Raw genomic sequence first — 27,053 nt, forward strand, 5'->3', positions numbered from 1 at the left:
GAAATTGACCAGGCACTATTCGGGTTCGGGTCGACCCGACCCGTTTTTGTAAACGGGTTGATTTTCTGGATCCAAACCCGGCCCGCTTCGGGTTCGGATCAAACCGACCCGACCCGACCAGCAATTGACGGCTTGACGAGTAACTGGCTACACGATGCAGAACTGGTGCCTGACGCGAGGCTTTCGCGAGGAGAGGACGCGGACGGGACGCGGGGCGCGTGCGAGGTCGAGGGCGAGGCCACGCGGGGCGAGCATGAGGGCGCGGCCGCTCGGGGCGCGCTCAAGTGCGTGACACAAAACCTTACGCTAAACTGACGCAGGGGCAGCCGGGGCAAGGTCCTTCTGGAAGACGGTTTGTGTGTTTTTCCGGGTCAGTTCGAGTCATTCCCGGATCCCGGGTTTCCGGATCAACTCGAATCCGACCCGATCTTTCAAACGGGTCAGTTTTCTGGATCCGAACCCGACCGGCTTCGTGTTCGGGTCAACCCAAATCCAAAATTTTCTAGTCGAATTTTTGGGTCGGATCCAATATTGTCGGGTCTAATCAGAACAAAGAAAAAAACTGTTAAGTAATAAGAACAAAGAAATCGTGTTGTCCAGCTCTAACCTCGCCGTCTCTGGTCGCTCAGAGCCAGCTCAACCCGCGGCGGCATCCTAATCGTCGCATATAAAAACCGTCAACAGCCTCCTACTCCCTCTCCAGATTAAAAATACGCGGTAGGCTGCACCGAAGCTCTCTCATGGCGGAAATCTCCGCCTCATCTTCCTTCTCTTCTCTTCAACTCCCCACCTCGTTTCCTCCGCCTCTGGCGTCGGAGACTCGTTGCGACAACGACCTTCTAAGGTATCTCCTTCGGCTCTCCCACGAAATATCCCTCTTCGACGTCCCTTGCCCCATCCTCGGTCGTCTCTTCTCTTCCATCGCCCGCAAATCCAAGCTACTCGCCATCCTCTTCGACGAACTGCTCCAACAAGACACTTACACAGCAGCAGTCGAACTTCCCCGCCCGGCCTCTCTCTGCTTTCGTGAGATCCTCGTCGTTCTACAGCGATTCAAAGCCCTGTTCACCGACTGCTCCTCTCGTAGTCGCATGCGCCTCATTCTGTACTCTGATACACTCGCCAACGATTTCCACATGCTTGCCCTCGACCTGTCTACTCTCCTCAACATCCTCCCCCTCTCCGATCTCCGCCTCTCTGATGACGTTCGCGACCTCGTCGATCTCCTCCGCTCCCAATGTTGCAGATCGAGATCCACCGTCGATCCCGACGTCTCCAACCTCCGCCGCGAGATCCTCACCATCATTCACGAGATCGAGTGCGAGATCGTCCCAGAACGCTCTCGCCTCGCTGCCATCCTCCACAATCTTGGTCTCGATGACACCCAGAGCTGCCGCCGCGAGGTTGAATGCCTCGAGCGAGAAATTGGCGAACGGTTTTCGGAGAAATGGACGGCTGCGATGATCTCCCTTGTGGGAGTCGTGCAATACGCTAAGTGCGTGCTTTACGGCGCCTCCACTCCGAGGTCGGATTCCTCCGCTGGGAAGCTCTTCTTCACCAGCTACGATTCCGCCGGCGGTTCGCAGAATGGCGGTACCCCGCCGGATTTCCGATGCCCTATCTCCCTTGATCTGATGCGTGATCCAGTCGTCGTGGCGAGCGGGCAGACGTTCGATCGTGAATCAATCACCCGCTGGATTCGCTCTGGCCGCGCCACGTGTCCCAGTACCGGTCAGGCTCTGCGACACACTAATCTCATTCCTAACAGAGCTCTAAAGAACCTCATCTCCCGCTGGTGCCGTGAGCAGAACGTCCCCTTCGCTGTCGTCGCAGCCGGCGAACCTGCCGTTTCCGGCGGTATCGAGAACAAAGCCGCAGTGGAAGCTGCTAGGATGACCGCGGCATTCTTGGTCCAGAAGCTGTCTACATCTCCATCAACCGAGGCGGCGAACCGCATCGTCCACGAGCTCCGTCAGCTTGCCAAAACCCAGTCCGAGAACCGAGCCTTCATCGCCGAAGCAGGCGCGGTCCCTCTTCTCCTCCCCTTCCTCTGTTCCAACGATTCTACTTTACAGCTGAACGCCGTCACGACCCTTCTCAACCTTTCCATTTTCGAACCCAACAAGAGACGGATAATGCGTGCTGACGGAAGCATCGATGCCGTAATCCATGTTATGTCCAATGGGGAAGCCAGCTGGCAGGCAAAGGAAAATGCTGCAACTTTGCTTCTTAGCCTATCTTCAATGCATCCTTACCGGCGGCGGATTGGGGAGAACCACTCAGCCGTAGCGGAATTGGTGAAGCTCGTGCGGAATGGGCCTGCGAGCACGAAGAACGATGCTATGGCGGCCATCCTTAGCCTCGCTGGGGACCGTAAGATCGTTCCATTGTTGGTGGAAAAAGGCGTCTTGGAGGCGGCGCTTGATGCGTTTGCTATTGAAGAAGCGGCCGAAGCGGCGGCTGCAGTGATCGCAGGCATGGCAAAGCGCGGCGGAACGGTGGTAGTTGAGAAGTTGGAGATGGAGGGTGCAGTATCCAAACTGGTGGGAGTTCTCCGGCGAGGAACGGATAGTGCTCGGGACAATGCGGCAGCGGCGTTGGTGGTTTTGTGCCGTCAGTCGGTCGGCGGTGTGGTGGCGGAAGTGGCGAGTATGCCGGGGATTGAGAAAGTAATAAGGGAATTGATGGGGTACGGAACGGAGAGGGGGCGCCGTAAGGCAGCTACGCTGGGGAAGATTTGTCGGAGATGGGTTGCAGGGGGAGGTGGAGAGGATCTCAACGACGATCATGGCGATGGGATCAGGCCTGGTGGCGGTGGTGGCCTGTAGGACCTCAACTGATTTTGGGTTCGGAATCCCGGCTGGTGGCTTTGTACCATATGATTCCTTAGGAAATTGGTTTTTTTGGGGGGTAATTCCTTAGGTAATTGTTTTTTTTTTTGGGAAATCCTTAGGTAATTGTCAATATTTAGATTTTATTTTTTATTTTTCCCAATTCTTCATATAGATTTAATCCCAATTGGAAATTTTTTTTTGGGTTTTATTTGTTTATGAAAGCTTAATCTTGATGAAAAGAAGGGTGATTTCATATTATTATTATTATTATTATTATTATGTGAAGTGTTCTTATGTGATATGTCATTAAAAAAATTTCTCTTTAAACATGAAATTTGATATAATATTTGAATTAAAAATTTTTAGAATTAAATTCACTATCATTCTAATTATAATTTTGCTAATTTGTAGTTAAATTAAAAATTTTGGTAAAAATATAAGAGGAATCAAAAGTGATTATATTGGACTCCAAATTAGACCAAATCAAATGTTTGAAGTATTATATAAAATTTTATGGCCATTTTTACAAGAGAAATCTAATAAACTTAATATCACTCAATTATAATGTCAATAAGTTAATTATATGATCAAAGAATAGTTAATCAACATGGGTCATTTGATAGACTATTTTGTGATTTTTGGCTAAATTTAATGTCACACTCCCATAATCATAAATAGACTCATTTTCTTCATAAAAGGGGCTTGAATTTAAAGGGAGTTAGATATTTGAAGAATTTTAGAACCCTTAATTCTTGATGCTAATAATAACGTTAGCAAATGATGTTGTCAAACCACCATTGCTCGATCGTTGTCCTTCGACTATTAGTGACAGACCGTCGTAGCTTGTCGATCCAACAAATGTAGCTCGTTCGTTGTTGTTTAATCAAACATTATTTCCATTTTCATTCGACCACCATATTTAACTGTTGTCATCCATCCACCATCATCTAATTGTCATCATCCGATCACCATCATTCAACTATTATCATTTAACTGTCATAATTCGTTGTCGTCACCCTCTCGCCAACTCCTCTTGACATCATCCACTCTTCAATATTTCTCCAATATTCTTTGCAACCACAAGAGATCGAGTAAATGAATTTGTAATATTGTTTTCCTTTTTAAGGGGAAGGGAGAATTTATGCAACTTTGCTTACATATTACTTTATTTCAATTGGACCAGGTTCAATCGGTTGATAAGTTCATATCGATACTAAAAGATTATTTCAATCCACAGCTAATATAAAAATGATAAAATATTAAAAATTGAAGAGAGTTTTGAAGAAATTGATTGAGGAAAGAAAGAAAGAAAATAAAAAACCTTCTAAGTCATTTTATTATTTTTCATATTTGTAAATGAAACTGTTCTTGAGTTGATTAATCTTGCATTCTGGCTCAAATTATTTCAATCTGTAGTTATTTATCATGCTGATTTTAAAAAAAAAAAACGTTTCATTTGGGATAATTTTGGACAGTCTTTTCTTGTTGTTCAAAATATTTTCTTAATGAAAAATTGCTTTAGAAAGTACAAACAAGCCTTAACTTCTCATACCGCTTTACTTTACACCATGTATTCTAAGGGCATTCAACCGAAAAATCTATTTTCCACTTCAAAATATAATAAACTTGAAAATGTCAAAATTCATCTCCAATCAAACTGTCCTTCTTTCGTGTGCTTCCTACGAAGGTAGCAATCTATCTCCTCTTTCGTGCGCTTTTCTCCTCTTTCGCACTCGTCTTTGGCAAATTTGTCAACCCAATTTTTTGGCGTAGATGAATAGTCTTACGTCAATATTGACGTCACGCTGTTCACCTACTGAATTTTGACGAGAGATTTACAGTTTGAATGCAGCAAACGATGGACGACATATGATGATATGCAGTTCGTTTGAAAATGATCTAAAACAAAGATACTACTCTGCATCGCTCACTCTCTCTCTCTCTCTGAGACTACTTGCATGGTCTTGCCCTAATTGAAACTTTTTCCACAGTCCATGCATGCATGCAATCAACGCATACAAGGAACACAAAGGTTTGCAACAATTGGACCATTTGAGGTTACCCTCTTCTAACTGGATGATATTGATGCTGTTCAGGGTCGTTGTACAGCAAGATATGGCCATTTCATCTTCCAGTTTAAAATTTTCTGGTTCCTTGGACCAGATATTGTATGGATCAATCGAATAACTTCAGCCTGGACGATAGTGCAAACCAAGCTTCACTCTTCTGAACAGATTTCGCATTAGTTATTTCTATTATACCGGCTATGATAAATGTCTGCTTGTTAGCTAGTAAAACATTAATTTGTTGATGAAAGATGCATCACAGAGCAGGTTGCAGAAGGAAGATCCAAAGAAGCTTGTCAAAGCAAGTTGATTAGATGAGGCCAAACAATGCTTACCAAAATAAGTATAATATTGGTCTGATCCTGAATAGCTCTCTAATAGGACGTTGATCAACTTTTGGGTGTTTAAATCATTTTAAATAAATTAATGTATTATCATCTTAAACTTGTTTTAGCAGGCAAGCACATTTTGCTAATGCAAAATAAAAGATTCTACGAGGAACCATATGTTTTAGTCATTTATCCTGGAGAGTAAAATTATAAATAGAAAACCCTAAAAGAAAATTACGCACATTCATTCTTTAATGAAGAAGATGATTAATATAATGACACAAACTAAATAGTAGTGCAACATACGTACCTGTCTTTGGTTTGTTCGTTGGGAGTTGGGCTCTTAACTAAGAGGTTTTGAGTTTGAGTCTCATATCGTATGTGTTGTGTGTGTTTGTATTTGGGTGTTGCCCCTGATATCCTCTTGGAGAATAAGGGAATGAGGTTTCTACACGAATATGTTCGCACTAAGTGATGCCTTCCAAAGATAATTATATATATATTCCTTTTATTTTTATAGTAATCATTGTCACCATAGAACACTTGATAGGTATATGCCTATCAATTTTATCACTCATATGTCAATATAGTAGTTTCATACTCGCTGGCTTGATCTACTAAAGTCATTGGGTTGACCCCCACCTTTAGGTTTAGGATTCCATTAAGTTGATCATTAAAATTCCCAACACAATGTCTTCCTGCTAGTGACAAATATTCCATGGGGTGAGTTGAAAAGAGCCTAAAATGGTCCCATTTTAGATAATACATATCTCACTAGTTTTGATGTAAGTATATGAGTCAAGGCATGCTTGATTGGGCATAAGAGCCTCCTCCATCTATTTATTGTCTATTAAATCAACTATTAGTCCTTTTAAATATAATAGTTACAACAACATATATGTTGGATAGTGCTATGCACTGCTAACAAGCAAATTAAGTGGGGGGCCACCCCTCCTAAACAAAATTGGAACACCTAATAATAGTTTGGCAATGACCCAACATATTCCACATCGGTCGCGCCACCTTCATTATCGTCGTAATGAACTCTGGCCTCAACAACTACACAATTTTTCCAATGTGCCAAAGTGTAGTAATTGTTAGATCTATTATGATTGAACAAGCCCTCTCGACCAATTGAGTCCATCTAGATCCATTTCGGCTAAGTGAAAATCCGCCACCAGACAATTGACTTAAAAAAATTTTTAAAAAAATTTCTAAGCCCCAGCTTTAGGGCCCCTACTTTGATGCCAATTTGTTATATTGGAACCTCGCACCTAATCAACTTGTCATTAAAAGAGTTGCTTCATATTATGATGGGCATTTGTTGCCAAACATCTACTATGACATCTCAAGAACATTCAAGTTTTCCACTATTCACTAACAACCTAGGTCCGTTTGGGTAGGGGTTTTAATATTAGCGGACACAACCCAAAAATCATTCTTAAACCCAACACAAAAATTTTGGGTTCGGGTCAACACGAGGGTTAGAGATTTCGAACCGTTTGCAAAAATGTGTCGGGTTCGGGTTGACCCGGAAATCCAAAATCAACCCGGTTTGACTCAGACAATTTGTTTCCTACTCTTTGTCCGTCCAGTTGAGTCCATCCAATCGTTGGGTCAACTGGTCAAGCAGTCACGTCCGCGTCCAATCGGGTCCACTCAAACAGTCTCGCATCCTACTCAGGCTATTATAGGGCATAGTCGCAACCCGCATAGCCGCATTGGGTCGTGAGGTCGTCGGGTCAAGCAGTCGGGTCCCGACCATCAAGTGTCTCAACGTCTCACTCCTAGTCTCCCATGCACCACAAGTCCGCGACACTAATCTGCTCATAGGGTCGCCGGTCGTCCGCCATCCCTACCTTAGCCGTTTGCTAGCCAGTAAACATCCGCATCCAGTCAGGTCCGAACTGCCGTCTCTAACTTTGCGCGCTCTTCAGCCAAACCCCATAAATCTGTGTCAGGTTGGGTTGACCCGAAACCCGAAGCGAACCGGATTCGGGTCCCAAAAATTGATCCGTTTGTGCAAACAGGTCGTGTTGACCCGAACCCGAATAATGTCGAGTCAGTTCTGGGTTCAACCCGAACCCAACCAATGACCCGAAATTGACACCCCTACATTTGGGATAGCTTTAATTTCTTTGCTTTCCAACAATTAGTAACTATAATATTTGGCTACACTTTTTTTTATTATTTTTATATTTATTTTTTCGATAAACAAATTGCTTACAATTAGATACATCAGAGTGTGATAATTATAAGAAAATTATTATCTATTTTTTGTTAAAAAAATTATTTTTCTAATAATAATCTTATAATTATTTTAACACTTACAGAGCCCCCTCAAACTGGTATATATATTGATCATATTCAAAGGTCAACAGATGTATTATGGTAGCGAGCCGTTATTATCTTGATATATTAGCTAAGTAATTAGCTGCCCGTTTACATTAGTAAGTTAATGAACCGGTCAAATCTTAATTAATCCCCACCTTTGACTCATTATTATAACTTTGCACGCGATTTGGACCAAAGCTGGCATGCGCTGCACCAGATGGCTTTATTTTGCTTAAAATTTAGTCGGCCTCCAAATAATTCTTCCAAAGTTTTATCAATATAAAGTTATTCACAATTACTCAGATACAAATTGTGATACCCCAAAATCTAATTTAGAAAAATTATTCTTATCTTTTAATATATAATACCAGAGTTATCTAATATCATCTATCAGTATTAAATAACAAAATAGATTATATAATTTAAAACATCAATATACACATCTATAATCATTCCTAAAAATTATATACACTACTCATGACTATAACAAAAAAAATAGAACATAAAGAATCTTGATCAGCCTCACACTCCCTGCTCTCCTGCTCTGACTTGAAACTATTTAATTACATATAATGAGCTTTAAAAGTCCAACATGTCACCAAAATCTACAACAGAATTCAAAGCATGATAAAGGAGCAATATGCACATCAACAATCAAATTATAGCAGTTGCATTCATATGATAATTGAATCATTACATAAATAATAAAATTCATATGTATTAGTAGTAGAATCTATAACCAATAAAACACTAGAGTACAAAAGCAATAAAGTAGTAAACAAATATAAGTGTCAAATCTATAAAGCAATCATTGTATTCGTAATATCAATTAGTAAATAAATAGTATAAAGTATCTAATCAAAATATCAGTAAAGACCGTAAAAATTGAATCAATGCAGTAAAATTATATCAGAATGTACATATGTTATTCAATTATTCTATATCACGTGCTCGATATATCACATGCTTCATATTAGTATAGTGAATCATGAGTGTCAAATAGTATCAGCATATATATCAGTAATAATAATGACAGTAAAGATGGTGGCCGCCGCGGGTCGTTAAGGAAACCCTTGAGCGATGTTAAATGTTCAAGCTCAAATTGAGCAAGAACAATTTACCTAAAATAGTATACAATGTATTTACTTTATTTTATCTTGGATTTGCTTTTTATCAAACCAAACACCAAAAATAAAAAATTTAATGCATTTACTTTTCTTCCAACTAAATAACCCCTAAAATCGAATACATTGCATTTATTTTACTTTATCTTGCATTTGCTTTACACCCGACCAAACACCAAAATGTAAAAATAATAAAGAGTCAATTACTTTATTTTGGATTCACTTTTCTTCCAACCAAAATGCCCCTTAGGGCATCTCCAATTGAATGGCATTCGCTAAAGCATTTTTGCTTGCTATCTTGGCTTTGAACTATACGATGCCAATATTGACATCACACTATTCAAATAAATATATTTTTTTTATGTAGAAAAATAAATATTAGAAATGGAGATGAGAAAAAATATACACAAAATATTCTTTTTTGTGTTAGAAATAGAGTTCACTTGAAGATGAATTACTATTTAACATGATTGTTAGTTGGAGATGCCCTTATTTTAAGGCTGTAGCCCACTCAAACTACTTTGTCAAAGATTTTGCTTTTTTTCTCTTATAAAAATAAAATAAAATAAAATTCTAAGCAAAGTTCATGAAAATAAATTTAATTATTATTAAGTTTGTACAAATAATTATCCTTATCTTTTCAAAAAGTAATTAAGCTTTCGATTTTGATAAGCATATTTTTTAAAAATACTAGCTTATATTTGTATGAATATATAAATTTAAATTAAAGCTCATTAAAATAGTTGTAGTTTTCATTAATTTAATAATCATGATTAAGTTATCCTAATAGCAAATTAGCACACATTTATGTACTGTTATAATTAATACGATGACGAGTTAAGGAAATTAATGAATTGATATAAATGGAATCATTTAGTTTTCTTAGTTTATGGTATTGAACACTTAATCTTTTTTTATGAGCTAAATGACTTAATTATATTAATTTAAAGCTTAAGTCTATCATCAATATATATATAATTTGGCTTATTTTAATTTTGTCTAAGTAAATAACAAATAATTTATTATAATATTAAAAAGTCATAAAAATAAGCATAAATTGCCAAAAAAAAATGTTGGAAAGAAAAGCACGCAAAACAACAAATAAGAAAAGAAATTGCAACGAAGAAGAAATAACATCGAGATTTAATGTGAAAATTTCTAAAATCGAAAAAAAAAATCATTAAGCCACAACACACCAAAAAAAATCACTATGAAATGGGAGAAATTGCAGGGATCTCTATCTCTCACTTTCTCCTTGTATCTCCTGTTGATTCAGAAAGATTTTCATATCTAAATTAGCCTTATTTTAAAAGGCTTTAATGACTCATTATTGAAATTAATTAGTGAATAGATTATTTTCTTAATTATGTTGATTTGGTTGGAAATTTGATTGATGCATTAATTAGAGATCTAATTATTATATTAATTAAGGATTTGATTGGGGATTTGATTCATACACTTATTAAGAGATCTAATTATTATATTAGTTAGGGATGTGATTGGGATTTGATTAGGACTAAATTAAGAAACTTTTTTCTAATTTATTTTGGCTCCAATTTATAAATAGAGCTTTAGGGGTATTGTAATGAGATAAGAGAGCTTGAAAGTATTGTAATCCCTATTTTTTTTCTCTATTATAGTGAAATCTTCATCCCCTACGAGTGGATGTAGGCATCTTTGCCGAACCACGTAAATCATCGTGTTCTTTGTGTAGTTTTGTTGTGTGATTTTATTTCCGCTGCGACTATTTACACAACATCTCTTCAATTTTCACATCATTCTATACTCAAAACTAACAAAAAGACACACTTCAACAATATAAGAGGACGTAACCTTTAAAGTTAAACATACAAAATGAGAAAAAAACTACACAGTCCAACTCATAGCTCCATGGCGCTAGGGTTTGGAGCACCTCAATGCTCCACTATCTGTCTCTAGCTTGACTAGTAGCACCGAACATGTAGCACCGTGACGTTGGCTTTGGAGTGTCGAAGTGCTCTACTATTTGTCTCCAACTTAAGATTGCATTGCCGCCACGCTACATCCTAGGCTGTTGCAATGCACAAATATATAGTACTGCGGCGCTATGATGTTTGAACATAACCAAAATTTGTCGACAGTATACTAAAAATGATTTCAGAAAGTTCAATCCTTTAGCATATTGAACAGAACCAAAATCTTTTCGTTTAATTTATTTGATTATCTAAATTTATAAAAATAGTAACTTCCATACTAATGAGCACGAGGCCTATAAACATATAAAAACAAAACCAAGAAATAACAAAATAAAAAACAAAGAATAAAACAAAAAATGGCATGGGGACCACTCCCTTTGGAAATATCTAAATCAAAATCAACATAGATTTTCCCCTTCGGTATTTCCTCCTCTTTCTGCAATTGGCTTAAAATTTGATTAAATTATTTTTTTTATTTTTTATTTAGATAAAATTAATTGATGTTATTATTTTTTATTTCTATTTCGCAATCTTCTAAATTTGAGCATTTTGCTTATAATTCTAAATAATTACGTTAGATTTCCTGCTTTTGATCTCCTCTCTATTTCTCTCTGTCTCTCCAATGGCTTCAGCTCACCAATCCATCTCCATCCTTATCATCACCCTCTTCCTCTTCACCGCTTATCATCCATGCGCCGTCCGGCCAACCACCAGCTTACACGCTTCTCCAAGTCCCACGCCGGCGATGTCCTCAGCATCAAAGCCGACGGCTGCGGCTGAGATATACCAGCCACTCCTCCTTAACGTCCTCCCAAGAGGAAGCTTTTATCATTCTGGCCCTAGCAGTGGAACTAATGAGTATGATGGTAATTAGTTATATATGTTAAAGGTTAATTGTTGATTAATGAATCGTGTGAAGATTTTAATTTGTTCTTAATTATCTATTATGTGTGTGTGAGAGAGAGAGATTGGATAATGTATAGCTGAGCTATTTATATTTGAAATATTAAAAAAAAGTTGTTGTTGTTAAGCCTCAATTTATGTAAAAATGAGTGAGTTTTATGAGTATGGAAATTATTAATATTTATGTTAATTTTGTTATTTATTTCTTAATTATTATTATTTTCTACAGAGCAAAATCTGACTATGCATAGAATTTATTAGAAATAAATAGAGATGTCCACACAAAGATGAAAGAATTATTAGATAAATGTAACTCATAATTTGTTTTTCTTTTAAATTATATATATTTTTACAGTCTGTATAATTGTATATCATTCTATTTAAATGCTATGATAAAAATTCAATATTTAAACTAAATAATATATATATATATACCATGTCACACAATGCACAATACATTGAATGATATGACACGTCTGGATTGACCTCCGGACGCATTCGAATACCGCACATATTAATCTATCATTACGCCCTATTATATATAAATTATCTTATGTCTTATTTTCAATTAATAAATAATTTGGTATAGATTTCTATCATTTTAATCTATATATAAGATAAAAACAATAAAAATGTTATATTTAGTTACAATTTTAAATTAAAAAAAAAATAATACTTTTTGGGATAAAAAATATTTTCATCAATTAAGGATAAATGTTGACTCAATTTCACATATCATTAAAACTCAAATGAAATTTTTCAAAAGAAAAAAAAAAAGGAAAAAGATTTGAAACATTACATAAACTATGAATTTTAAAAATTTGCATATGTAATAGAGAAATCAACTTCTTAAAGCTATTATACAAAACTTTTTTTCTAATACAAAAACTTTTTGAAAACAATAAAAAAACTTTGACAAAAAATATATAATTATTGTCTGATAGACAAAATAGTAAGAAAACTAACCTAAATGAAGCCTAGACTGATGACTACGGCTTCATTTGACACGACTTTCTTACGGCTTCTTAAAACAATTTTTTAGCACAAAAAATTAAATTTTTATATAAAAAACCGTTTTACGCAGCAATAAGAAAGCCATCCCAAACGAAGTATACAACATCTGCATCAACCAAAGAACGCATAGATTTTCGTCTCTATTTATCCATAACGCTAGATTTACAACTACTAAAATATTTGAGAAATTTTTTATCATTTTACAAGTAAAAAAAAAAGGATAACAACAGCATCAACGAACATTACAGTAGCTTGAGGCCTTGCAGATAGATACATTTCCAAGCAAAACAGTAATATTACAATGTATAAAGATGACAACATCCCCCAATCAGTTTCAGGCCTAAAAACAACAAAACTAAAAGCAGAAGGTTAGTCGCCACCAACCCAACGGGCAAAAATTAGCTGGGAGGAAAAAGAATCACTTTTTACCTACTTCTAACCCAAGTTAGCATGGGCGATTGAGGGGTTGATTCTTATTAGAACTTAGAAAAAAAATTTAAAAAGAATGAAAGAATCCCATTTCTTTACATCAGACTGCAAATATGACCAAAAGTTAGCCTCTCTTTGCCTGCCTTCTCTCTCTACGTGATGGCGGAAATCTGCCTGACAGCTTGGGGAAATCTTCTTCATCTTTCAGCTGGTAAGGCTCTGACGAACTGCCCCTGCATGTTCAAAATAAGCAATCGAGAAAATATTTAATCGGTCTGTGATGATAAGAAACAAAATTATATCATGTTGCAGAACGGCAAAAGAGTGAAGAACACCATTAGATCCAGATGAAATCTGAGAACAGATATGGTTTTTTTACCTTCCAGTATCAGAGCTCATGGCTGGTCTCTGAGAACTTGATGCAGGGCTTGTAAATCCAGAGCCCCGACTAAGAGAAATGGGAGAATCCGATTTACTGCCCTGTTCTTTTGTAGGAGTTTCTACTGAAACAGAGCCAAAAGAACCAAATTTAAGCGTACTAAACTCGGTTCCACTTGCATTAGGTGATGCACTGGAAGCATGTGGTGATGGCGACTGGGGTACATCCAATAGCTGCTCTCTGTTCTTCTGATAATCCTACAAAGCACATGAAATGGAGATTAGAATACCCAAATTCTCAATGAGAGAAACACCATGATCTAGTTATGCTAAATGAACGCTTTTTTATGTCTTGAACAACTCATTCAGCAATGTCACCAAGGTTGTGAAAACCGGACCAGAAATAAAATCGGAAGGAGTTCAGGATTCAATGGTTCAACTAGGGTCAACTGAAGTTGAACCAGATGACATAATAAATATGAAAATTATGTTGACCTCTTTGTATACAAATGCAAAAAAAAATAATCCGAAAAATATCATACTTTTTCGGTGCCGCATGAACTCCGCACGTCGAAATCCTGCATATCTTGTGATTCGAGCATCCATACAAATCTCTGCGCATTTGACGTTGCATCTTCCACGATCTCTGCACGACTTGTCATCCTGCCTACGTCGTTAAAACGAGAGGAAATGAAACATTCTCCTTTTCTATTCTCCCTCTCAATCAAAGCCTCCCGATATCCCTTCCTCCCCTCTGTCAACCTGACCTACTCCTTCCTCAATGTTGAAGTCACGCTTCACATTCCACAAGTTCTCGGTCTCCAAGCCCTAACTCAACGACCGAGCCTTTGCCCCCATCCACCTCTACCTAATGATCTCCCTGCCCGTAGTTGTCCGACCCCTACAATTCCGACCTCGAACTCACCACAGCCTCCCGTCTATAGCTCGATTGATCATCCATGGATGACGCAAGCCGACTATGATCCCACCTCCACTGTGTTGATCGACACAGACAAAGCCACCTCCTTCGATGACGTTTCCTTCTGTTGGATCGGAATCAACGACAAGAACTTGCTCGTTGCGAAGGCAGCCATCTTTCTTCCCTTCGCGTGTTTCTTCGGCTAAATCCTATAGGGATTTACGACAGAAAGTGGAAAACAGAGGATTTAACGTGTTGTGAGTATTAACAGTTCCTTGAAATCCTATAACTTAAAACCACGCTGTGGATTCCGCAGCTAAATGACACCACATGTAAACGGTTATGATCGGGACCCCTGACCAGGTGATTTTGCCATCAAATGGCACCATTATACTATGATTATGGTTACAGCTCTTATGCTCCCCAATAGTATTAAATCCTTGAGATATTAATCAATAGGATATAATCGACCGGGCACAAAGCCCTCTGTTAGTTAAGGTGTATTCAAATTTGTCCCCTTAGACAAATATTCACCCTAGGTCAAGATACCCTTGGATGAAGCAACTCATGGCTGCCGACAAGGATCCTTCTGTTAAGTTGGGTCGACTACCTCCTCTGACTAAGTAGACTAGGGACCATGATGGTCCGAGACGACGAAACTATATGATCTTTAACGGGTTCATCACAATTCCCCCACCATCCGCCTTAAGTGCAAGATGGTGAAATTTTCAATTTTAAATATTAATTTTCAATAACTAAACCCATGCTGCTACTATATGTTAGATATATATTACGCATCTGATCAACGAATAGCCTTAATTGAAAGTTCTCTCTCGTGATCGAGAGGGGTAATTAACCATAGGGGCTTGTGCCTATAGGAAATCAGAACTCAAATTATAAAGACCTCACAAAATGAGGGCGAAATCTCTGGGTAGTGCCTTATTTTAAACCTAATATGCCTTTTGAAAATCAATTATGAAACTTCCTTTTAGTAATGTTTATATTTTATATTTCCTTTTGAGTTTGGATGGGATAAGAACTTACATGGAGTGATGGAGCCATGTGACATGCTTAATGGGAATTTTTTTATTTAAAAATTAAGCATTTTAAATTTAAATTAATTTGTTAAATTATAAATATTATTTAATATTTTATTCCTAATATAATAGCTTAATTTATTTAATTATTTCAAATTTTAGAAATTAAATCAATCAGTTCAAGGGAATCATGATCGGTTCACCAGTTCGCTGGTTGGAACCAGTGGTTCTGACTAGCTCATCCTGATTTGACACAAAACTAATTTTTAGGATAAACCAGACCGCCCTTAAGACTAGTTCACGGTTGAACCGATCAAATCGACTAGTACGATCCGGTCCAGTTTTAAAAACCCTAGATGTCAGACCAGCAAATTAAGCATTTGAATTTGCCCAGACTAACTTGCGCCCAAAATTTGGGTATGCAAATGTATATAAGAACCGTTTATTAAACGCCTAGAATTGCTTCCAAACACATTGGAAGAGGGCAGTTAAAATATAATAAAATAACCATATGTGATCAAATAAAAAATAAACATGACAAGCAAAACTAACAAAGGCATCCACATTCTACTAAAATAAAATTGAAAAAAGAAAATATAAGACACAAATAAATACTAAAAAAAAGAATACCAAATAACATGTTGAGAAAAAAAAGACGTTATTCAAATGAGCCCAAGGAATGAAATATACCAATTTGGGAAGAAATGTGCCAGTTCCCTTGCGCCTGCGTGCATCATCGATGTTATAAATATTGGGTATAACTGGAAGATTCATTGGGTAGTAGGCAGCCGGAAAAAGGAGCGGCGGCCCGGGTGATAAGGGAACTGTAAACTGACTGCCATCAGTCCATACATCCTTGCCATGGCCGTAGTAAGAGTATGGGGGTGACTGATACATCGGTACGAACTTAGTGTTCGTCTTTTTCTCTTGGTACCACACAGCATAATTAAGATTATCCAAGTGCGTATCAAAATCTCCGGATAGATCTAACAATTCATCAAGTAAAGAAAAAGGCTCATCAATGCGGTTTCCTAAATTTCCTTCCGGGCCATAGTCTACTAAGTTTAGACGTTCAGACGGGTGATCTTCACCAATGTTGCCAACCAAGCCAGTATTGCTCAATGATGAATCCATCTCAAAGGAATCAGGTTGCGTTGAAATAATAGTTGAAGGAACATTAAAAGTTGGGCCCAAAGTTGTTGAATTAACTTGATCAAGCTTTACATCCTTTCTAATTTGACTTTCTGGATTGAAAAGCAGGTGGGGTGCATGATCAGAATGCCTGACATCCAAAATACTTTCTTCCTCGGTTGACGATGCAGTCGGGAGACTTTCTGTCATGCTTGTTAAAACAGAGGTTGTTGAAGTGACGGGATCTTTGGCATCACTAGTTGTGCTATCTTGCTGCTTATCAGAGAATGTTTTTTGCGGTGCAACCATGCCTTCAGACTCATCCAAGTCCGAAATTCTGACGTTTTTCAACTCCTTGTTTAAATCTCTATACCCCTTCGAAGTTGGAGATTCTGAGCTCAACTCATCTGCATTCTCTTTTTCTAGCTTTTCTACGGGCTGCGCAAGTTCCACATCCATTGATTCAACCAATGCACTGCGTCGCAATCTAGAAGACAAATACTGCACATCAGGCCTTTCTCCACCTCCATTTTTATCCAGTGTACTCCTAAAGAACATGTAGATTTCATCTTGAATACTAGAAGCAGGTAGCAGTAGTAAATGTCCAAGCTTCCGAGCACCATATGCCAAGGCACTACGAATTCGGAAGAAGCCACCTGTGCGTAGTAGAAATGAACATTAATCTATAACTCTGATTCCTTCAGAAAAAGAAAAATAGATGACGAAGTAATACCAAGGAGAGGAAAGGAAGAAAACCAAACCTAAACTAACACTGCGCCCAAGATTATTGTTTGATCGCAATGGATCTACAATGTTCAAGTGTTTCCTAGTAAAAGGTCGGGAATTGGCTTCCGAACCCCGCACTGGTACAGAAAAGGAATCTGCACAACTTCTGAGAAACTCCTCAGTCAGTAATAGGTCACCACCATAATTATCAGACGATTCCACTGTGAGAAGGAGATCAAAAATGAAAAGGAGAAAATTGGAGGAGGGATTTGATCCTCATTTCACAAACTAAGGCAAGAGGCATCACCAGGGTGCTCATGTCAGAACTGGCTGAGGTCAATAGCAAAAGGCATGATACGCACCTGATAGTTGTGTAAGAGACGATAAAGAAAGAGGACCACGTAGACTGATGCAGTACTTTTCCCAATCAAATTTGCTGTAATAGTACAAAAATCTATATAGCACCTGAGAAATCATAGCTGTTACCGGAGGTCATTAACAAGCAACAAATTTGAATATCTTGAGCTATGCTTCTAAAAACCAAGAGAGAACTCACCACTATAGGACCATCCAAGGATGAATTGAAGAGATGGAAAATGTACAAGATCAATGTTTCGAGAGCATAAGTAGAAAGTAGGCCATATTGAGAACCAAGAATGTGACTCTCATGATAACACCAAGCTTTAATTAATAAAATGCTGCGCTTAAACAGATGATCCTTTCCAATAAAGCGATCAACCTAAAGAAAAAACCGTGTTTCAATCCATTTCCTTAGTAAAATCTATGAACAGAAAAGCAGGAAAACTGTTCCATAGATATTTTTCTCAAAATTAATGAGCAGTAAACTCCTGATGCTGTTATAAAATTGAAGTCTTAGTTTAGCAACTGATTGAAGGAGATATATATTATGAGCCAAACACTTACCTGTTCAAAAAAACAAAGTGTACTCAATCCACCAATCTGATTGAAGGAGATATCTATCGAAATATTCCGAACTAAGCATTTAACAAGTTTAACCTGCAATTCGAAATTTAATGTTCAACCAAGGCCCTCCGCACCAAGGTTGTGGTGACAAGAAAAGTTTCAAATTTGGTTCAGTAAATAGAAAAATAAGCAAGCTTTTAAGATGGTATCGAAGAATCTATGTAGCCCCAGAATAAATAAGTTCAGTGAAAATATGGGAATTGCTAGATGGCTGCATTTGAAATAAAAGGCTAAAATGATTTAATATACTAGTGTATGGAAGCATATACACCATTGAATCAAACTTGATTAAAATAAATACACGCAAAAGATTCCCAAATATATAATTACATAGGAAAAAAGAAAAAGTTTTCACAAAAAACTAAAAATATCCCTTGTACAAAAAGATGACCTTTCCAAGAACTCTTCAAGTCTTTCACTTAAAATATTTTTTAACATGCCTCATACCCCTATTTATGATCATATAACAGGAAGAAAATTCCCCATAATCAACCTTAAAAAGAAAGATGCACAAGAAAGAGAGACAACAACAAAAATTGAAGACTTGGTCACTACAATTGCCAAAGCCAAATAAATAAGAGAAAATCCTTAAAAGTCACCAGAGGTAACCACTAACAAAAATAGATAGAAGGACGCCACCTAAGGAGTTGGCAAACACAAAGTCCCAAGAGGTCATTGAATAGAGAATCGAATAACACTCAATCAATGGGAACAAAGAATCTAAAAATAGAGAACCCAGTAAAATAATTGTTGAAGTAATTCACAAAAGGTTTTTTTTTTTCTTACATTGTCATTCCTTATGCCTCATCCCAGCCTCATCCCAACAAACAATTCTTTTCAAAACTAACCACTCCTGCCCAAATCAAGCCTATGCCAGATCCACTTATTATTGAGTCATTATATGTTTACTTATGTCTATTTGAGCAAAAGATATCTCAATCTATGCAAGTTTCAATCAACCAAATCAATCTCTATAATTGAATCTGCTAAGAGAATAATTAAGCGAACACAATAATATGAATATGAGACACATCAATTATTAAAAATATATGACACAGATACATCTTGAACAAAAAATTGTAATTTTTAAATAATAGTACATAAAAATTAAATAAGCATAATATTAAGAATAATAAAGAAATAATAAGTCGTTGAGTTTTAACATTAACTTTATAAAGCTAAATGGTCCATAATTAATTGTCAGGCTATGATATCAAAAAAATAAACATAATCTTTATAGCATAACATCAAGATTCAATATTTAATAGTCAACTATTCACTAAAAGGAATAAAATTAGATTCTTCATCATGTGTTTTTGGCCTTCAATATCATCATTATTAAATAACAGTACTTCCAATTATGGATCGTCAAGATATAGATTTAAAATATTTAAAATTTCCATATCGTTAAGAGACTCAAAGCCATCTCATGTAATATCACAAATCTTGTTATCATCTTCCATATAAATTGGAGTATTTCTTAATAGAAGATGAAGATTTGTAGGCATAAAACTAAATCTTCAACCCATTTTGTTGTAATATTATTCCTACACATTGGTTGAATGCTGCTCTAATTTCTCTCACAATACGAGGAGGAAACTAGGCTAACAAGTTCTATGGTAATTCTTTGAAGTAGGGGTGTTGAATCTCCATGAATCAACCATTGCACCTTTGGATCCATCCTCCACCTATCATGCAAAGATTCTTGATCTCCAAAATCCTCTAGATATCCAAAAAATTTAGCAAGCTCTAGTCATCATTCATCTCTTCTCCTTATTTAGTAGATAATATTTCAAACACTCATTTCTCATATTTGAAATTTCTAAATCATTTTATATGGAAACATGTTGAGAATCCTCTAAAAATCATTCTTTACTTAAATATCATTTAAAAATATAAAAAATAAAATTAATAAATTACTATTTTACGAAATGGGAATTATTTATAAAAAATATATCAAAATTTATCCTAGAATTAACGAATGAGCCATGCAATGTAGAGGCATTTCATTTTTTGCTCCACTTATCCTCCAAAATAGTATAAAGAACACTCCAAAAACTTGAATCTTTATCATTTAACTTTATTTTATGCTATATATTATTTCTTTTATATTTATATATTGCTTCTTTCACTTTAGCTAGCATTGAATCTCATATCTCATAAATCAAGTGTAAACAAGATTTACCTATGTCTACATCTCTAAATGGCTTCCCTAAATGCAAAATCTTTTCTTTCCTTGAGCTCATATCCTTCCATCATAAACGAGCGTGTACTAATATTAGCATCATCAGCTCAAATAGAATAAAAAGAAAGAAGACATGAATGAGTAATATACTAATAGGTAATGCTATCTCTTTAAGGAGAGCCATTTTGATCCCTACCTCATCTTTGTTAACTTATTTTTGCATTTCATTCAACAGTGAAGCACAAAATTTTGGGACAAATTTTAACTCTATGACTAATAATCTTTAGCAAATAGGCTTTCACTCTAAAATACAACATTACAATAATTATATTTGAATGCAATATTTATGACATTCATGTATATGTTCAAAAAAAAAATATTTGAATGCAATATTCCTTCACATTTAGAAGATTTTTCCAATTTAGTAAATAGCTAATTATCCTTCTATTGAATATTTTAAAATCATCATAAATTCTTAAATTTAAATTATTAAAGCATTGAAAATAGAAAAAATGCATGTTTTTTCATAGCAAAGAACAAATGAAGATAAAAAAAGAATGGCTAAAACTATAACTAGTTTTTTCCTTCTACTTTCCCTAAAACCTTTTCCCTTTCTCTCATTATTTTTTGAAGCCACTTGTCTATTTGTCTCAATAAAAAAAGAATGCTTCCGGTCATTAATTAATAAAAGATTGGGACTCCACTATTGTTTCATGGTGTTACAAACGAACCAAGTGTTCGAAGAGCTATTTGTGGCTCGACTCGATTAAATCTCGTTCTTAATCATTTAATCCATTAAGCAAACAAGCTTGAATATTTTTTAAAATGCTTGATACTTAAATAAATAAGTTGAACAACTATGTTCGATTCATTTATGTACATGAACAACATCATTTAAAACTTGTGAATAAACTCGACATAGAGTTAGATTCTTGTTCAATACAAAGCTCATGAATAAGATCATTAAAAACTCAATTAAAGTTTGATTATAAAAATGATGAACATATCTAATATAAATATTTTATATTATTGCAATTATTATTCTACCAACTCATCAATTTGTGGACTATTGTAATTATTCTATAATTATTATTTTGGAATTTCACATATTTCATATTAAAAAAATCTCTTACGACTGTATAAATAGTACACAGATAATGGAATGAATTATTCAACAAATTTTCTCAAATTTTTGTCAATGAAAATGAAAAGAGCATTGCTAACATTGACAAAAATATTGACTTGAGTGAACCACTATTTCACTATGATTGAAAACTGAAAAGAGAAATAAAATGGAGTTGGAGCATTAAAGAAGTTGAAAGATAATTGAATTATAGTGGATTAGCTGGTTGTGTTATTAATTTGTTACTTCATTTAAATTTCTATTGAATACAACGTTAATTGATATATGAAATAAGAAGAAATTGATAGTGACAAGATGTTGAAAATGATGAGAAAAATAAATCAATGGACAATAGACTTATTACATATAATAATTTTTCAGAAAATGCTGAAAGTAAATAAGAGGACAATCCAGACTAATCCTAATGTTGTATTTAAGTCTTAATTGAGGCCTTAAACTAAAGTTAGTTTCACTTGAGAATTAAGAGAGATTAGAATTTAATACTGAGATTAGTTTTATTTTTCTTATTGTCTATTTTTATAGTTTAACATGATGACTAAAGTTAATTTGTTCAAGGTTTATGCCTCAATCCATCAGCTCACACCTCACCTCGATAAAATAAATCATCTTTGTCCCCCGGTTTTGCATTTTTAAAACTTGCTATAAATAGCACAAAAATAAAAACTCAAGCCACAAATCAATAGAAAAGAAGCTTGTCATGAATTCACAGATTTCGTGCTAATGCTTCAGCGTTTCATTGAATGCATTCACAAGTTAAACATGCTTAGTCATATTTACCTACAAAAGTTTAGGTAAATCATCGAGGACCAACATTGCCAAATATTTCAAGTACTCACCAAATGGAGGAAGGATAGAATTTCTATTAAAATGATAAGGGAAGCATCATTAAAGCATCCTTGAATCAATAGAGAACTTCAAATACATCATCTGATCTCATTGGTTTTTTCATACTATCTTATTTAAAGCGTGTAGCCGAAAGTGTCCACACAAAAGTCTAATAAATTCAAGCACCCCAAATTTCTAACAAAGTCTTTTGTTGGGGAAAAAAATTACTATTCAGGAAAAGATAGCTTTTTATCAAGTGGACGCCAAACTCTGTAGAAATATGAGGAGAAATAAAGCTTCATAAGAAAGAAGATAAGAACCACAAACGTAACTTCAAGACTCAAGAACTTCTGCTTCATCACATAATTAAATAGCAGAAGCAAAATGTCAAACCTCAGCATTAATGTACCGGACGTTCTTCAATTCAAACTCAGAATCCTTGTTGTGTTCTTCCCTTTCAAGGACAGCAAGCACATCATAAGACAAAGCCTCCTCAGAAGTTGGGAAGCCAATGCACGTCAGATCAATATCTCCATTAGGAAGATATGTTCTTAAGGGAAATGATCCAAATGGAAATATCTGTAGTTATTTCAAGGTATAAGGAAACCAATCTTGAAGCAATACGTGATAAAGTCATAATAGAAATAAAAGCGTCCACAGAAAGCATAAAGGAAGTTGAAAAGAGCATTTCCTAAAGACATGAATGATGGACATTAGCATTACTGCTCCTCATCCCATTTACTCATTGGATTAGTACAGGTACGGGTAAAAATACGATTACAAGAGGAACTAGGTACGAAATATCTAAAATCTTAGTTATTAGTAAAAGGAAAAATATACAGAAATTAATAAAAATATTAGAGATATGGAAAGGATAGAAATAAACATAGGAAAAATAGAACATTCACTATATGACGTTAGGACTTACATTCAAATGGCAAAGAGAACGTTTGATATTATAAAGGGAAGGAGTGTCCGCTCATTTCCTCCCCAGAATAACTTATTAAGTGCACGTGTACAAAAGGGCAGACGAATTTGTTGAGAATAAATAAATAAATAGAATATTATTCTTAAGACACTTAGACCAGAGAAAGATATACACTACAATATTTCTTACATGAAATATGTGTCATATCATATATTCAGCTAAACTTAGATAGAAGTTACACTTAAAAACACCTAATCCCAAAAAAATACGATTTCCAACCCTAACTCACAAAAAATAAATATTGCACAAGCTATCATAGTGGGATTATTTTGGTTCCTATTTAAAGAGTTGAGAGACCAAAATGGTCCTTTCATATAGTTAGAGAATATTTTGATGTTTCATAATGAGTCAAAGGACCATTTTGTTTCTTTTCTCATTAGAGAAGTAACATTCTTTTCATTAAAATTTGTTTGAACTTTGGAATGATGTTCATCAATTCTTTAAAATAGCTGGCATGTTAAATTAATAATTATTTCTATCATGGAAATAATTTTACGGTTCCAAAACATACAAGTTGACCTTAATTAAATAAATTTTATAACTTGAATTGCCAAGCTATCCTTGAAAAGGAAATTATTTGAAGGGGTGTTGTTCAGTCAATTCAAAAGCACAAAATCATTATTTATTTTCATTTTATGAATAAGCATTCTACATGCAACTATCAGTTATCTTTCATTGGCATGTCCAGGAGTTATGACCCTCTAGTCAAATTCTCCCTATCATGTGAAAGTAACTACGTTGGTATTGGCTTTGTACCTTTATATAAGTGCATATACAGCTTCCATATCTTTGATGGTTATTTTGCCACTCACGGATTTACCATGATCACATGATGAGAACCACATTTCACATCATCTCCATTCTCCAACTCATTCTCAAAGAGTTCAAACTGTATTCGCATATAAACAAATTTATTGCCATTAGTTCAGATAGTTAAACACAAGTTTATAAAAAAACATGTTTGCTAACATTGAAACTATGGAACATTCATGCTGACTTTATTCAGCTCATAAAAAGTCATAGCTTAGATGATTAGACTAGGAATCTAGAAGAAACAGCCAAAGCTTGTTGGAGAATTTTTGTATCCTCAAACGGATTGCATATTTTATAACGAGCGCGATCGAGCCTAGTCGGGCTAGATCGGGGTCGAGTCGGTGCGAAATATTCGTCAACAAAGCTGGGGCTTCTTAATGAAGGGAAGAGCTGAGAAGTGAAAAGATGGAGATCGATCCAACATGTCCCCTCCCTTTCAAGAGATGTTTAGCTTCATTCTATAATATGGCAGATCTTTTCTATAATAACTAGATGTCTATCTTCGCAGCTACTGCCATGGTAAGATTCACGGGACAATTCACCGCGTGAATCACATAGAAGATAATCAGCATTAGGGTAGTACCAAAGGGAGGGGAAAGAAGAACAATAAAAATATCAATTCTAAGAAATTTTATATGCCTTTAACTCATAACAATTAACATAACATTAATAGAACTATTTTTCTCATTAATTCCAAATAAAAGAGGTCCATTACAACAACAACAACATTATCAAACCTTTATCCCATTCATTATAAAAAATAGAACACAAAAGGCTGATCGTTTCTAGTATTGGAAGTCAAAATGGTGAAAACTGAATGGTATGCCTGATGTAGAACGAACATGCGAAGGAGCTTCTTAAGAGAATTAAAAGTGAATGACAACGTAATTTCAATTAATATCTTATTGAGATAGCAAGAAAATCATTCAAATTTCGTAGTTATCAACTAGCTTAGGGACCTCATCAATGCCTCTTATACAAGTCAAAAATGGATTGGTTCACACAGTTTATCTCATCAAGACATTATACAATGTCAAACACTCCTATTATAAACACAAATAGGACAACCATAAATGCTTAAAGGCACACAACGGGAGAGATTATTTTGTGCGGCGTCCCAACATGTCCGGAGGCGAATCCGGACACGCCACATCACCGGGGGCCCAGTGCATCCAGTGACTTGGTGCGTCCAGATTTGCCTCCAGATGCGTCCGTACGCCGCACAGAATAATTTTTCCTGCAACAGACATGTGATTTATCAGCAGTTAGCTATCTTGCATCTATGGCTGACCAATTTTAAGTTGCACCATGCCAACTTCCATATTAACTGAAACCTCATCAAAATACAACCGCAAGCAATTCAAAGCACCTACAAAAAACACAAGTACTATTTTAAAACCTCCTAAAATTTATTTTTTGTCAACTTTTTAACTAACGATTACACGTGACAATATCTACATTCTAAAAAAGTTTGTGGTAATGAAAAAATAGTAAAATACTGCAAGTTAATAGTTCATACAGCCAACATAATTATGCTACCTATTAAAATTAGAACGAACAACGACAAATGTCGCAACAAATAATGCAAAGCTAAGAGGAATATAAAAGTGCAATCACGCAATAGAACGCAATAGAAATTATCAGTTATGGAAACTTGATACCAAAATAGTGCAAGACCGAGATACGAAGGAAAACCCACGTCAATACCGATCAACTTATGCAAGTGCTTCACAACACTGTTCCTCCTCAGTTCCGATGCCAACGTAGGATGTATACGCCGTATAATCCCCAGTGCAGCCTGCTCAGCCTGCCACCAAACACTGGCCTCGATCACCGATGGATTAGGGTTCGGTGGATGCGACTCCGGTGAAGTATATCCAGCTGGGACAAAGTCGACGCCTTCAGGTGGCCGCTGGGAACCCTCCTTCATGGTTGCACGCGCGGAAACCTAAGGTCTAAAAGCAAAATCTCATTTCGGACGATCCAAATCATAGCTCGGACGATTAGACTAAGAATCAAGAAGAAGCAGCGAAAGCTGGGGCTTCTTGATGAATGGAAGAGCTGAGAAGTGAAGAGATGGAGATCGATCCAACACATCACCTCCCTTCCAAGAGATGTTTAGCTTCCTTCTTCCGTTCTTCTTGCTAAAACTCTTCGCAACAGAAATAAATGAATTCTCTTTTTGCCGTTCCGAGAATTTGGGACACAGGGCGGGGAGGGAGACAAAAAAGGGCGGATCTTTTCTGTAATAACTAGTAGTATTGATGTCTATCTTCGCGGCTACTGCCATGGTTAACATTCGCGGACAGGTCACCGCGCGAATCGCACAGACAGATTGTAACGCTCTGCTTCAAACCTGCAAAAATGAATTCAGATTTGTATGGATGAACTTTCTTTTTTGATTATCCTTATGGTCGCCGCAAAGTTGCATCAAAATCGAGGACGAAGCAATCCGGTTTTAGCCCTAACTCCGAATTTCGGTAGCTATGCCTCAACTTCTCATTCGAAATGCAGAATCGAATTTAATTAATCTTTTGAAAGTGGAAATTTTCGAGCATTACACCTTTTTTATCATTACATTCTAACTCTAACTGAAGACTGTTTAAAATTATTCGAAGTTCAATTAACACCTAGAACATAATTTTCTATTTGACAATTATTGCTCTACAACTCAAAACTATAAAAATTACACAACCTTATAAGATCAGTTGGGTCAAGAAGGAGATTGAGGTTGGTATCTCTTAAATGTGTTGTGTTACATTTTTCATATGAAAGCACTACATGTGTGAAGTTCTTTTCGACGTTCTTGAGATGGATGTGTGTCATCTCATACTGGTGAGGCCGTGGCAATACGACAGCGGGCAATTTATGACTGTAGGGTAAATGTATACTCATTTGAGTGGAAAATAAGAGGATTTGTCTCCTACCCAATTCC

General features: G+C 36.1%; 2 protein-coding genes across 3 annotated transcripts; one reads left to right on the forward strand and one right to left on the reverse strand.

The window, feature by feature from the left end:
• Positions 1 to 585: 585 nt before the first annotated feature.
• Positions 586 to 2,903, forward strand: LOC110107428 (U-box domain-containing protein 16-like). The gene has a single exon (XM_020837693.2). It carries the CDS (start codon positions 741 to 743, stop codon positions 2,826 to 2,828), a length of 2,088 nt encoding a protein of 695 aa, XP_020693352.1. The 5' UTR covers positions 586 to 740; the 3' UTR covers positions 2,829 to 2,903.
• A 9,888-nt stretch (positions 2,904 to 12,791) lies between these two features.
• Positions 12,792 to 26,696, reverse strand: LOC110107409. 2 transcript variants are annotated; one of them, XM_020837671.2, is made up of 9 exons: positions 25,818 to 26,696; positions 22,711 to 22,896; positions 18,104 to 18,196; positions 17,736 to 17,918; positions 17,542 to 17,644; positions 17,215 to 17,400; positions 16,013 to 17,109; positions 13,368 to 13,624; positions 12,792 to 13,221 (listed from the first exon to the last, which is right to left on the reverse strand). In XM_020837671.2, exons 1-9 carry the CDS (start codon positions 26,046 to 26,048, stop codon positions 13,113 to 13,115), a joined length of 2,445 nt encoding a protein of 814 aa, XP_020693330.1. In that variant the 5' UTR covers positions 26,049 to 26,696; the 3' UTR covers positions 12,792 to 13,112. The 2 variants fall into 2 exon arrangements, with proteins under 2 accessions (XP_020693330.1, XP_020693331.1); XM_020837672.2 differs by lacking the exon at positions 18,104 to 18,196 and having other exon boundaries at positions 25,818 to 26,694.
• Between the last annotated feature and the right edge of the window lie 357 nt (positions 26,697 to 27,053).

This window comes from Dendrobium catenatum, unplaced genomic scaffold, assembly GCF_001605985.2.
Source record: "Dendrobium catenatum unplaced genomic scaffold, ASM160598v2 fragScaff_scaffold_853, whole genome shotgun sequence".
NCBI classification, from domain to species: Eukaryota; Viridiplantae; Streptophyta; class Magnoliopsida; order Asparagales; family Orchidaceae; genus Dendrobium; species Dendrobium catenatum.

What these genes read in the sequence shown, in the direction of transcription:
- LOC110107409 (XM_020837671.2), bottom strand. Translation starts at nt 26,048, where the DNA reads ATGAAGGAGGGTTCCCAGCGGCCACCTGAAGGCGTCGACTTTGTCCCA. An exon ending in CCTTGGATGGTCCTATAGTG is followed by an intron (nt 17,645 to 17,735) that starts GTGAGTTCTCTC and finishes ATGATTTCTCAG; the next exon opens with GTGCTATATAGATTTTTGTA. An exon ending in GCACATTTCTTCCCAAATTG is followed by an intron (nt 13,625 to 16,012) that starts GTATATTTCATT and finishes TGTGCTTTGTAG; the next exon opens with GATTATCAGAAGAACAGAGA.
- LOC110107428 (XM_020837693.2), top strand. Translation starts at nt 741, where the DNA reads ATGGCGGAAATCTCCGCCTCATCTTCCTTCTCTTCTCTTCAACTCCCC.